The following is a 14456-nucleotide window of genomic DNA, read 5'->3' as shown; positions in this document are numbered from 1 at the left end:
TTTTGAGGGTCAAAATGTTTTGGTGTCGAGGGTTAGGGTTAGGCCTTCATTTTTGATGGTTAGGGTAAGTAGCTAGGGAAAGCATTATGATTGAACTAAGATATAAACTTTGTTAAGCAGGATAACTGAAATTTGTGAAATGAAAGACAACGCCTCTCTCTTTACCTGTTGCCTTACTGACGCAAGAAAAAAAAGAAATGCAGCCAAACCAGCCCGTGCCCATAAACCTCAGAGCATCTGTTGGACACTCACAGAAAGTACAGTTGGTGTCTGCCCTTCACATCAAGTAAGTACACTCATTTATCTTCTTTAGTTATGAGTTTGATATTTAAGGGAAAGTACTGGAAGTTTTGCAGAGCTAGAGATCCAAGCTAAACTTGTCTTGCAGAAGGAGCAAGAGACTTAGTTTTAATTAGACTAACATTCAGCACCTGCTGGAAGTAGTTTTGAACACAGCAGTGAGCTAAATGCAGCCGTTTGTCATAATTCATCCTCAGGTTTATACTTTTTCTTTGACTGCTAAACTTAAAATAAATACAACATGAACGATCATATGATTGAAACAACAAAATCTCTCTTTGGTTACTACAAAGATCGACACTGTTCAGAAATAACATGCTGCAAAACCCATAATTACACAGCTATTCAGCCAAACTGGTTTAACTGAGAAGTGAACGGGCCCCCGCCCTGCTTTCTTTCATTCAGCACCATAATAAGTGGGTCATCCGTCACAAACCCTGACACTGACAAGCATGTTCAGCAGCAATACAGGTAAGACACGCAGCTTATCTCCCATTTCCTGATCCTGTGCAGTTGGGCACAAATTAAAAGCCTCACCTTTCCAGGTGAATGCAGTAAACGTTTAAAAAGATCAAATCTGCTGGCTTGTTTTGTGCAAAAAAACAAACTATGTTGACATAGTTGAATTTTTAATTTTTAAAACTTATTTTCTGATGTTCGCACAGACAACCACCCCTCAGGATACAACCTGGGCCCACAGGCGGGCGACCAGGGGTCTCACGGGGGCCAGAAGCCTAAAGGAGACCATGGAAAAGAGGGGCGCCACGGTGGAGATGGTCGCCATGGAGGGGATGATCGCCATGGAGATGATCACCATAGAGATGAGCCCCGTGGAGGTGACTACCGTAAAGATGACAACCGTGGAGGTGATCGCCACGGCAATGATCATGATGGCAGTCAGAGGAGACGCAGCCCCGATCGCCAGAGGGACCGTGAACATGACAGCGACCACAGCTCTCGTCGGCATCGCCGCGGGAGCGGCAGTGGCAGTAGCAGTGATGGCGAGGGTGATCATGGAAAACATGGGCACAAACAAAGGCATCGTCATGGGAGCGGAAGCCCTGGCCGTGGTCATGGTCACGGTCGTGGTCGTGGTCGCGGGCGTGGGCATGGCCATGGGCCTCCAAAATAATGCAGTGAATCCAGGTGAGACACAAGTACAACAGGAACCTGAACCAGTGATTTGTGGATGAATTAGTCGTACTACTGCTGAATGACATACAGTAAATTATCATAATTCCTCTTGCTGAAAATGATCTTTGTAAAGTCGTTTTATTTGACAGATAATTACATAAAAAGCCACCAACAGTCAAAACCTGGTCCACCTACAATCGCCTCAACATCTGTCTTTTAAAGCAGCTTTGCTCCTAATTTTAAACCTCAGCAAAATCCAAATGTATGAGCTAAATTATTATGAAGCGTGAAACTATCCGTAGACACTGTAAACATGTTTATTTCTGCTGTAAAGTTGGACATTTTAACATGGGAGTGTATGGGGATTGACTCATGTTTGAAGCCAGCCTCAAGTAGCCATTAGAGGAACTGAAGCTTTGGTGCTTTAGCATTGGATTAAATTTTTAAGTCCAAGTGTTTCCTGCTTGTTTATTTCATTCAGTTTAGGGTGCACAGGGCAAAATACCTTCTAGAAGCAATTCTGAAATTTATTTTAAAGGATTATCTAAACTAACGTTAATTTAACCAAGTCTTAAAACCTTTTTTCTCCCCAAAAGTTACACTTCTACCACAATCTTCCCCCAACATATTTCCATTCAGGATTCCTTTCGATGCCACGTCCCTTTTATGATTGTCTGGCGCTGCTCAGTATGAAGATAATGTCATATTTCTGTGAGCCAATCAGCATTTAGCACCATTTGGCCCTGAGGCGAGGCCAACTGGTGGGTTGTTTAACTGTCAATAAAACCTGGGCTAACACTTTTTTGGGAGCTAAACCTTCAACAAATAACTGCAAAACATGCTCTTAAAACTTTGATCTTAAGCTTCATGACACAGGATGAAAAGGATGATCTGAAGCTTTAGTGTGAAAAAAACCTTAACGAGAGATGTTGGCACTTTTTAAAAATGATGTCTCCTTCCATTGAAAAAGTCTGACAAAGAAAGCTCGCTCACATGCTCACCAGCTAGTTAATTCATTTTAATGGGAAATAGAGATGTTTGAGAAGCTTCTGGTGAATCCTGTTAAAACTTGTCGTCTTGCTCAAATCACTTAATCTCTGCTGTCTTTTTTTGTGTCTCTCAGGCAGCAGAGCCAGCCACCAGCAGAGGCCCCTCCTTTTGAAGAGCGTTAAGTGAAAGCACGTTGCTCTGTCCTGACACTGAGCTCACTGCTACAGTAGTTTCAGCATTTTATTTTTTCACTGAAGACGTTTTGTTTTTTCTTAATCCTGCAGCCTTTGAAATCCAGCCAAACAAGCTGAGTGGACGGCTCCATAGTTTAGGCAATAGTTTAGGCGATCTTCACATTTGGGTGAAATAAAAATGATCAAACTGAAATGGCTCTCATGTTTGCTTGTTTAATGGCTTCTCAACGTTTTTTTTAAAGTGCAACATTCTAGCCAGGATCTTTGCAACTTTCTTATAATAGTAAAGTTTACTGAACAACTTTGTACAAAAAGAGAAAAACAAGAGAGAGCCGTGCTCAGTATTTTCATGAATCCATGGTGGATCTTTTCAGGTTTACAGACATGTATGTTGCTTCTCTAACTGTGCAGCCAGACAGCAGTTCATGCTTCTTTGGAATATACTTATATCTACGATAAAATTAACCTGGATTACTTCATATATGCCAAAGGTCTGCAAAAGTTTGCAAATTCAAGTCAAAACAGTAAATTAGTCAAAAAGAATTATGTTTAAAAACATAGATTACCTTAATAGCTTAATAAAATGCAATATTATAAAACCAAAACTAAAAAAAAACACAAAAAACTAAAAGAAAAAAAATATAAAAATGAAATAAAACTAACAAGCAAAATATTAATTTACACTGAGAGAAAATAAAAAAAATCAATACAATAATAATAATGATGATGATGATGATGATAATAATAATAATAATAATAATAATAATAATATATTAAAATAAAGTTAGAAATAAAATAATTTAGTATAATAAATTAATACATTTACATTAAGTAAAAAATAGAATAAAAAGGATGCTCTATAGACTACAATAAAATCAAGTCATAAATAGAATAATAATAACTACTACAATTTTTAAAAAGTTTCTGGATTTTTTTTTATTGAATAAAATGTACAATTGTCAATCAATGAGCTCTAGTGACCTAAATCTAAAACAAAATAAAATAAAATTTAAATAAAATAAAATAAAAAACTAAAAAGCTTAAAAAGCCACATGGAAGAAAATGACAAGACCCAGTTGATACTCTGGGGTAAGTAAAGAACAACAAAGAAAAACCTGTGAAGCAAACTCAAAAAATTAAAAAAAGCATCTTTCATGAAAGTGTTCAAGAGTTCATATTTCCCTGGATGAGGTCTCTCAGGCACAAACGATCAGGTCTGTCACTCCACCTCTGGGTGCTGCAGGGTCAGTTAAGGTTGCCATGTGGATTTGGTTTGGCCCCGCCCACCAAACTGACGCAGGTGAGGTGGCAGAGCGTGACAAAGTAAACAGAGATAATCACGTGTGGAAATGAGAGTGTAACTATTTGTACTCTTATTTGTACAACTCAAACATTAAACTAAACACATTACATATTACTAAACATAACAAATTTCCCACGTGTGGGACTAATAAAGGTTGTCTTATCTTATCTTAAATACTGTCCTACTCCGTCCTACTGTCCTACTTCCGGCGCTGCTCCGAGCTGGCAGCCAGTATCAGCAGCTCCGACCTGACCGAGTCCTTTTTTTTCTTTAATATATAAAGAGGTTTTTGTGTGTACACAAAATAAATATGGTTGTCAGCCACTGCCCTTGTCTCTTGTTGTGTTGCAGGTCAGATGGGGTAAAGAGAGACAACATACAGGCAGATATTGCTGGTGTCATTTGGGATTTTATTGCTCAAAATCACAAATTACAGGAACAAAGGGCTTGTGTTGATAAATCAAAGAAAAGAATACAGATAAATGCTGACAAACATTTTCCATATTGACTTACAATCCCCCCCCCCCCCCCCCGCCCCCCCCCGAACTAAAAATCTTTAAAACCTAAACCAAAATACAAAAAACAACAAAACCTCAATTCATATTGAGGCTAACAAAAACGTAACTAATGAGTGGATGCAGTCTGTGTATCTCCTGGAGGCTGCCTCAGAAACTGAGTTAATCCCTACAGACTCCTGTCTTAAAACATATAAAACAAATATATATATATTTACAACAAAGCAAAAAAAATAGGCTAGTTTTGATCTTTAAAGACAATTCCATCCAACTTTATAATTGTTCTTTTGGTAACTCATGTCCCTAGATACTGTTGTGTCTGTATAAAAATTTTCTAAAGGCAGTGATTAAAGATTACAGTTAGGGGCATAGCCTCTTTGACTCACGGTCAGCTGTTCGGTCGGAAAACGTTGCTAATTGAAGTCATTATCTGAACCTCCACAATCGTGCTTGTGCTTCTGGAAATATTTAGATCATTTTTAAGTGTATTTATTTGTTTATGTATGTATGTATGTATGTATGTATGTATGTCAAATAATATAGGATTTGGAATCATATGCGTCTGCCCAGTGCAACCATACAGTTTATAGAAGGGCATTGCTAACCAAGCTAACTATCCTTAGCTAATAACTTGGCACTCTACTTTCATCCAAATATGGTTATGTCTGGATCCGAAGAACAACCATGTCTGCAGCCAAAAAGCAGGACTGAAACCTTTGAAATGAGGAATCTGGGTGCCGGTTTTTGCTCAGTGTGTTGAGCGGGCGACCACATGCCATACGGCTGAGAGTGGCCGGCCCAGGTTCTGAGTCCGACCTGTGGCCCTTTGCCGCATGTCTGCCCCCTTCTCTCTCTGCCCCTGCTTTCCTGTCCTTTCTTCACTGAGTCTATCAAATAAAGCTCAAAAAGGCCAATAAAAAAACAATTTTTTTAAAGTGGAATCCAAAACCAGTGAATTGTAGGCTATCTTATATATACAGTCTAATCTACATGTGCAATGGTGGGGCACATAGGTGCAAAAATGGCCAAAGCATTAGTACATTTTTTTAAACACTTTTAATCTACGCAAATGCTGGCTCTTTCTTGAAGCTCACATAAGTACAACGATGATCCGTGAGTCCCAAGCCTAAATGCTGGGAACACAGGTTTTTTGAATGAACACTGGAAACTGTGGAGGTGAATCAGATTGTCATTCGAGACACTATAAAAGGACAGAGTACCAGCAGGCCAGTCCACATACACTGCAACTTTGAAAGATTCAGTCTTTGGGGGTGCTGGCAAAGGTTTTCCTTTATTATTGTGCCAGGCAAAGCAACCTTGCTTGGTGTACTCCAAACTCCAAGATTGATCATTTCCCCCCAACCAACAGTATGGACCATTTCCTCTTCTTTCAATTTCTCTGTAAGTCACTGCTATCCCAAATGTTCCTTGACAGTGAACCTCCCAGTAACAGTTACTAGTTATGCCATTTTTACACATTAGCTGGTACCAGCAGTCAAATCTTTCTGGATGGTTAGGATATGGCTCTTCCTCTCTGACCACGGTCACCTGTCTGTAGTTGTTTGATAGCTTTAACTTTTTGTGAGCTGAGTTTTGTTCCAGTGTGAGTTCACAAGCATCTGATGAGAAGAAATGACACAATGCAATAAATAGCTGACAACAGCTTTTTGACATTTTTGCATAAAAATAACCTAAAACACTGGCAGATTAAAGAGTATTGAAGTAGTAGTACAGTATTAAAGTAGAAAGAGAGAAGCCTAACAAAAAAATTAAATGAAACTAATTTAAAAAAAAAAAACATCCATTATATATCAATGAGAGAAAAAGTATGTGAACCCCAGGGATCAGAACAGTTTCTAACCATTCATGTTGTGGGTTGCCATATCTGAGCAGCTTCTATGGGTGTGCATGTAGCCTACTTTTGTCTATGAGGTATGTCTTTGACAGGTTTAGACTCTGACAGAGTACAAATAGATTCAATTAGAGATCACATAGTCTGTCTGTGGTTAATATTTGGATTGACTGAAGTCTGAAATCTATGTATATAATCTATACATCATCTTAATAATTCTATCAACACTACTATGCTTCCATGTTATGACACTAAATTAAAAATATTCTTACACTTTTTCACACCAGGTTTCAACCTCCAGGGTCCACAGTGCTCCGCTCTGGAGGAAGATATACATAAAGTCATCAGGATATCCTTTGGAGCATACTCTTTCAACTTTTCTTTAATAAAAAAGCTGAATAGCATACCAAAGCAAACAGCAAAATTATTATGAGACTGGTAAACGTGTTAAACATGGTAAACTCCTCTAAAGTTAAAATGCTGCATAATATACTTTCCTGTTTATGTCTTAGTTTTTTGTTTGTTTCTTTGTTTTGCCACCAAGGTAACTTGTTTTACAGGTATACATTTACCAAATAGATTATTTGGAGCAGTTTGTCAACAGCTGGATAGCAAGATAGCAAAGCAATTCTACTGTAACTCTCCTATCTGATTTTGCCTTTAGCAAGCTTGGTACCTGAGTATTCGTTTTAAATCCTCAGAGAGATGCTTTAGTCCTTCCTCTCCTGGATGATTATAGCTCAGGTCAAGCTCTCTCAGATGGGTGGGGTTGTTGTTTAGAGCTGAAGCCAGAGCAGCACAGCCAATCTCTGAGACCACACAGCCAGATAAACTACAAAGCCAAGCAACAACCCATATATCTTAGATATTTTTATTAGAACTGACATGAATTTGCTGAGATCATTAATCATAGATTGAAAAGAAAATTTATTTTCAACAACAAAATATACAAGCAAAATACTAAATCAAATAACACTTTAATCTTCAAGTTTTCCTTAGACTGAGAAATCCTGACCTGAGAGTTTCCAATTTGCAATCCGGATTCTGCAGTCCTTCAGAAAGCAGCTTCACGCCTATATCCTGCAGGTCATTGTTACTCAGATCCAACTCTCTCAGATTAGATGACGGAGAGCTAAGAATTGAGGTTAGGGCTTCACAGCTTTTATGTGACAGATTACAGCCACTCAACCTAAGGGAAACAACAAATAACACAAGGAAATGTTATGCTTTAGCCTTTCCCAATTTAATATATATCATAACTTCTTTGAGACTGCTATAGACCTACAATGATTTCTTTGAAGCTTTGACCACTGGTAGTAGCCTCAGAAGAACATCCTCCGAAGCCGAGTACTTCTTCAGGTCAAACACATCTATCTCTTTTCCTGATGAAAGTAAGATGAAGGCCAGGGCTGACCACTGATCAGGAGAAAGTTGATCTGGAGAAAATTTTGTGGAACTGACATACTGTTGGATCTCTTCTGCTATAGACCCATCCATCAGTTCATTCAAACAGTGAAAAAAATTAATGCTTCTGTCTGAAAACTGATTCTCTCTGATCTTCTCCTTTAGGTACTGCACAGTTTTCTCATTAGATTTTAAGATGCGCCCTGTCTTTGTCAACAGATCTTTCAGGAGGTTCTGATTGTTCGGCAGTGAAAGGCCAAGAAGAAACCGGAGGACCATGTCCAGGTGTCCATTTGGACTGTGTAAAGCTTTTCCACAGCACTCTGGTAGAAGTTTACTTCAAAATGATTTTTTTTAATACCCTTTTTGGTTTGTTGTTCTTCCAGCAGATTGACTCCAGAGCTGATGAATGTCTCATGTATATAAAGAGCAGCCAGAAACTCTTGGACACTCAGATGGACAAAGCAGAACACCCTGTCTTGATATAGCCCTTTCTCCTCTCTAAACACCTGTGTGAACACTCCTGAATACATTGAGGCTTCTCTGATTTCAATGCCACACTCTGTCAGATCTGAATCATAGAAGATCAAGTTACCTTTCTGCAGCTGTTGAAAAGCTAGTTTTCCCAGGGATTTAATCATCTCCATGCTTTCTGGATTCCAGTGCGGATCTGTCTCAGCACCCTTGTCATATTTGACCTTCTTCACTTTGGACTGAACAACCAGGAAATGGATGTATAACTCAGTTAAGGTTTTGGGAAGCTCTTCTCCCACTTTGGTTTTCAGAACTGTTGCAATGATCCAGCAGAAGACTGGGATGTAGCACATGTTGTGGAGGCTTCGTGAAGTCTTGATATGGGAGATGATCCTGTTAGCCTGCTCCTCATCTAGTATTCTCTTCCTGAAGTACTCGTCTTTCTGTGGGTCAGTGAACCCTCTGACCTCTGTCACCATGTCAACACACTCAGGAGGGATCTGACTGGCTGCTGCAGGTCTTGTGGTTATCCAGAGGCGAGCAGAAGATAGTAGATTACCTCTGATGAGGTTTGTCAGCAGCACATCTACTGAGGTGGTCTCTGTAACGTCACTCAAAATGTCAGTATTGTGGAAGTCCAGAGGAATTCGACACTCATCCAGACCATCAAGGATGAACACAACCTGGAAGTCTTCAAAGTTGTAGATTCCTGCTTCTTTGATTTCAGTAAAGAAGTGATGAACAAATTCCACCAAGCTGAACTTTTTCTCTTTCACCACATTTAGCTCTCTGAAAGTGAATGGAAACATGAACTGGATGTCTTGGTTGGCTTTATTTTCAGCCCAGTCTAGAGTGAACTTCTGTGTTAATACTGTTTTCCCAATTCCAGCAACACCTTTTGTCAGGACTGTTCTAACTGGTTTGTTGCTTCCAGGTGAGCTTTTAAAGATATCTTCTTGTCTGATTCTTATTTCTGGTCTGTGTGGTTTTCGGGAAGCTGCTTCAATTTGTCTGACTTCATGTTCAAAAGTCACCTCTGGAGCTCCCCCCTCTGTGATGTAGAGCTCTGTGTAGATCTGATTGAGAAGGGTTGAATGTCCAGCTTTAGCAATTCCCTCAAACACACACTGAAACCTGTTCTTCAGCTTTGATTTGAGTTTGTATTGGCACCTGGGAGCAAAGCATTCTAGATGGGAAATAAGAATTGAAATTGGTGAGTGGATCTTTTTTGTTGACCTGTATCTCTCACTAGTTTAACAAAACACTGGCTATTTCTACATTTACAATAATTTAAAAATGCAAATATGCACAAATGTTCCTGCTTTCTTTTGGGATATTTTCATCACATACAGCGTTTAAATCCTCTTACTGTTCTGCAGAAGGTCAGCCAACGTATTCAGCTGCATTCGCTTTAGGATGTTCACTGTGATCTTCAGAACTGCCTCTCTGTTGGTCCTGCTCTGCTCTTCATTCTCAATGTCTTTATCTTCCCTGTAATCATCTTGGCCCATCAAAATATTCTTGAATGACTTTAGTTCATTCTTCACAAGTGTGTTGATTTCCTTTTCAATTTGCTGGAACATAGTGCAGCAGTATTTCATAACAGAAGGTACAATGGATCCAATAAAAAGTCACAATGGGACATTTTTTCCTGAATTGCTTTTGTGCTGTTATGACCCATACAAGCTGTTTGCATGCTGGTCACTATGGATTTTTTTTTGCTGCCAGTCAAGAGAAAGACTCCACTGACGCTTTTAAAGGGAGAAATGATGTTTAGACATTTGGATTTACTCATAATTACTATTTATTTTGTTTTGTTTTATTTTGTGCCTCAATCTAAATGAGTTGCTTTGTTGGTAAGGCAATGGGTTAGAGAATGAGTTAGGTCTAAATCTAATACAAGAGTTTTGTTTAATTTAGAAAAATAATGTATGTATAGGTCTAGAACTTTTGCAAGTACCAAGGCTACAATCATAATTATTGTGGCAGGTTTTTTGAGGAATTTTGGATCACTTTTGCTTAAAACGTTTCTTCAATGTGTTGAAGTTTGAGGACATTTGTTTATGCAAAGCTCTCTTAAGGTCCCATCACACATTTCAGTGGGTTATGGTCTTGACTTTGACTGGACAATTGCATCATAGACAAAACATATTCACTTTAGTTTGGTCTGATCAAAGGACATTGTTCTGGAAATGTTGTGGTTTGTTCAGATGTAACTTCGCAAACCTAAGCAGTGGTGCTCCGTTCTTTTGAGAGAGAAAAGGCTATCCCCTGGAAACCTTTCCAAACATGCCAAGTCTTTTTCTATGTGTTTTGTCTATGTGCTGTCATGAAATTGGTATTTAACAAACTAACTGAGAGCGGCAGACTCTGAGATGGAGCGCTTGTGTTTGTGTGTGTGTGTGTGTGTGTGTGTGTGTGTGTTTACAGTTTCTCTGAGTATTTTACAGTCTGTCCTTGAATGGTAAATGCACTGCATCTTAAAAACCGCTTTTCTACTCACACTTAAAGCATTTTACATTCATATTCCAATGGTTAAATCGGAGAGTAACTTAGCGGTTAGTATCTTACTCAGAGATGTTTGGCATGCAGACTGGAGCAGCCAGTAGATGACTTGCTCTATCTCCTGAGCTACAGGCATCCCAATATAGAGGAATTTACATTCATTTACATTTGAATGTACATTATTGGACAGATTGTTGTATTGTGTTAACACACACCTAAATGCTCCACACCAAATAAATGCCCAAACCTCTGCTTTTATAGAGGTGATCACATGTTTTTGAGGATTAGTTAATCAAATGCATTTGATTAACTTTGATTAGTAACAGCTGGATGCTACTTATCCTTTTAATTCCTATGTTCCTATGTTTTTCACAGAACTGCTTAGGATTTTAGGTTAATCTTTGCTAAATAAATAATGATATGATGTGTATATTTAAGTAATTGTAAAACCAGATAATGTTTTAATTATGTCCTTATATGTAAATCCTTTGAGTTGAAAGGCTGATTAGGGAGCTTATAACTTATTCAGCACATGTTTTGATACACATATTGATGTTTATCTGTGGGCTTGCTTCATTACACAAAGTATGCAGTCATAATCACAGATAATCTTAATCTCATGAATTTAAGCTTAGCACTTTACTATGTCATAGATATATCCCTGTAATAATACAACACTGTTTTATATGTCAGAAAAAAATCAAGCAATTGCTGTTCATACAGACCTCAAATATGGAGTTCAGGTTTTGTTGATTCATTTGGCTTGACTGAGCAGGGTTGACGCGCTTTAAAACATCTGGAAAACTGGGCAGAAAGAATTATGTTCTGTACCAAATAGATAAAATTTTATTTCCCACCTCCCCTTTTTGCCACGCTTTTGTCATGGGCTTCATAAATTCTTCAGATTTCTCACTTTGTTTTTGAAACGTAATAAAACTTTCTTTTTAAAATGTGTCCTTCCTTGAGGTCATTTTTGTCTTACATAATTCTCTTAGATTGGATATAATCTAAACTAAGGAAGGACCAGACTAAAATCATATTTGGCATGGTTGAATCTTAACAAGGTTCCAAGTAGAGCTTCAACATGCAACAAAAAGCAATGGGAGTGAGGCAAAACATTTTCTGAGCATGCAATTTATTGAAAACAACGCTTAAACTGAAACAGGCCATGTAAAATGGCCTGTTTCAGTTTCACAAAATTTTGTAATTTTTCAAGTGGTCTTGAACTTTTGATCGGGACTGTACATATATACACAGACGTGCGTGTGTGTGTGTGCGTGTGTGTGTGTGCGTGTGTGTGTGCGCTTGCATACCCTTAACCATGCAGTTTCAACGTTTTCTGTTGACTTACACAATAATTTTGTAAAGCCAATATTAAGTCTAATTCTAGATGCTAGACATGCACTGTAAATGTTGAAAACTTTGTTAAAGTTTTTTTTAAAAAAAAAAATTGGATCTATAGCAAATTGTTTTGCTAAATGTTAAACATACAATAAAATACTCCCCTCATATGAGGAATATAGTACTATGAAAATGTCTTGAACCAGATCTTGTTTATATTTTGGTGTGACCGCCTTTATTCTTCAACACAGTGTATTCAACTTTCTCAACATTTCTTTAAGTCGTCTTCAGGAATAGTTCTCCAGGCTTCTTGAAGGACATTCAAAGCTCTTCTTTGGATGTTTCTGCCTTTTGTTCTGTTCTCTGTCAACATGATCCCACACTGCTTCAATAATGTTGAGGTCTGAACTCTGGGGAGGCCGATCCATGACTGATAGTGCTCCACTGTGTGTTTTTCTATCCACATATGATTTTACTGCATTGGTAGTGTGTTTTGCATCCTTGTCATGCAGAAAGAGGAAGCTATTACCAATCAGATGCTTTCCAGATGGTATTGCATGGTGGAACAAAATCTGATGGTACTTTTCTGTGTTGATAATTCATCAGTTTTGACAAGATCTCCAACAGCATTGACTTAAATGCAGCACAAACCATGACAGAGCCTCCACCGTGTTCTACAGGTAGCTGTAGAAAATCACTGCTGCACCTCTCTCCTGACCTTCTCCAAACACACTGATGAATGTAAATGTAAATGTAAAATGTCAGTGGATTTATCACTCCATCAGAACTGTTGTCACTGATTTTCAGTCCAGTTCTTGTGTAGTTTTCATACCTCAGCCTCTTCCCCTGTTTCCCTTCCTTAAGAGCGGCTTCTTGATAGCCACCCTTCCACTGAAACCCTTTTTGATAAGGCTTCAATGAACAGTAGATGGATCAGCTGAAGGTATATAAGCATCTCTCAGGGCCTGTGTCAGGTCTTTGCTAGATTTTTTTCCTGGTTCTTAAGGTCTTGACTTTCAGATACTGTTCATCTATTGTAGATATTCTTTTAGGCCTTTTGTTCCCCTCTTGTCCAGTTTCCTCACATTTGTACGAACACAGTGCACACCATGCTGAGATATGCCAAGCTATCAGTTAACAGCTATTTGGGAATGACATTCTTGGTCCAAAAATACTGTTTTGTGTCTGTCAAACCGTGTTTTCATTGACATTTTCTATTGATTCAATATAAGATATGTGAACAAATGATGTCATTTTGTGACAGGCTGCTCGTAACAAAGTACCTTAAAGATAAATTTAAAACAGCTTCTTTGGTAAGTTGTCTGTTTTGTGCAGTCACAACAGTGGTTCATCCCTTGAGTTAAGAGCCTTTTTTAATGAATGAAAAAAGTGAATGAATGAAAAGTAAGTAATGAAAAGTAATGAATGATTCATGATTCATGTCCTCAACATTCATCTGAAAATGAAAATGGTCAGGTCCAGTGCAAGGACTAGAATGAAAATGACTGAAAAAAAGCATTTTTTTCTGGAACCTGCTTCATGCTAATAACAATTCATGACACTGTTGAACATAAATGTATTTAGTGTATAATGTGCTTAGGAGTTGTCCTGACCATTTCCCACCTAAAGAATTAGTGGGTAAGCATATTTAAAATAATCTTAGAATAATCTTACTTTGGTCCAGTGGAAGAATGATCTGTTTTGAAGTTAATAAGGCCTTGTTTAGATCCATCACTCTTCAGGGACACACTGCTGGGCTCAGAAAAATCTGGCCTCTTGCTGTTGATCCTAGACAAACAGTAATATAAGTAATATACACATACACCATAAATGTCTGTTATCATGCACTTCAGGTAGATGATGATATGATAAGTTAAATCAAGTTAAAAGAGGTCAGAAAATGATAATAATTATAAAGAAAACTTTCCCTGGATGTAAAATTAATTTATTGTTTGAATTTAATAAGTGGTTTAGTATATTGTTAACCATGTAAACTCCAAAGACACGACATCTCACTCCAAGCGCTTCATTCTTTACGCCATGTTTCACACAATGACAACAACTCACCGCGGGCAACCGTACTCTCGCTATATAACAGAAAATAACAACTTAACAATCTCCCTCTTTCTTTAAAAAAACAAAAACAAACTAAAAACACTCCTTTTAAACACTTTAAACATATATATGAAAACAAAAAAAACTTGTCAACATTTTTGAACATTCAGGAAACATTTCACTGTGCTTTGCTTTACTTCAAGCATACTATCACTGCACAAAATAAACAATAGTGCATTTTAACGCAAAGAGAACTTTGTAAACAAAGGACCACAGCATCCAGAGTCCTTCATCTAGTGCTTTTAGGAGGGTTAAAGGTGAAACTCCCTTTTTTGTCAGACGGTTGTTGGAATCTGACCAAGAAAACTGTCTGATTTTCTTGGCTTGTA

General features: G+C 38.0%; 1 protein-coding gene and 1 pseudogene across 2 annotated transcripts; one reads left to right on the top strand and one right to left on the bottom strand.

Annotated features, from left to right (window-relative positions):
- Positions 1 to 220: 220 nt before the first annotated feature.
- Positions 221 to 2815, top strand: LOC146547955 (uncharacterized). Of its 2 annotated transcripts, XM_085265193.1 has the most exons (4): positions 221 to 286; positions 706 to 771; positions 966 to 1446; positions 2558 to 2815. In XM_085265193.1, the coding sequence occupies exons 3-4, from the start codon at positions 1047 to 1049 to the stop codon at positions 2608 to 2610; spliced, it is 453 nt and encodes a 150-aa protein (XP_085121319.1). In that variant the 5' UTR covers positions 221 to 286; positions 706 to 771; positions 966 to 1046; the 3' UTR covers positions 2611 to 2815. The 2 variants fall into 2 exon arrangements, with proteins under 2 accessions (XP_085121319.1, XP_085121320.1); XM_085265194.1 differs by lacking the exons at positions 221 to 286; positions 706 to 771 and adding an exon at positions 795 to 845.
- A 2677-nt stretch (positions 2816 to 5492) lies between these two features.
- Positions 5493 to 14054, bottom strand: LOC146547954 (protein NLRC3-like; annotated as a pseudogene).
- Positions 14055 to 14456: the final 402 nt, after the last annotated feature.

The sequence above is a fragment of the Mchenga conophoros genome, linkage group LG23 (assembly GCF_057382185.1).
Source record: "Mchenga conophoros isolate Kocher_MC1m ecotype Shallow Benthic linkage group LG23, M_conophoros_male_GT1.1, whole genome shotgun sequence".
Lineage (NCBI taxonomy): Eukaryota > Metazoa > Chordata > Actinopteri > Cichliformes > Cichlidae > Mchenga > Mchenga conophoros.
The sequence above is the reverse complement of the archived record's forward strand: the minus strand, read 5'-3'. Positions and strand labels throughout refer to the sequence as shown.

Coding starts and splice junctions, on each gene's coding strand:
- LOC146547955 (XM_085265193.1), top strand. CDS start 1,047: ATGGAAAAGAGGGGCGCCACGGTGGAGATGGTCGCCATGGAGGGGATG. Junction 1,447..2,557: donor AAATAATGCAGTGAATCCAG/GTGAGACACAAG, acceptor TGTGTCTCTCAG/GCAGCAGAGCCAGCCACCAG.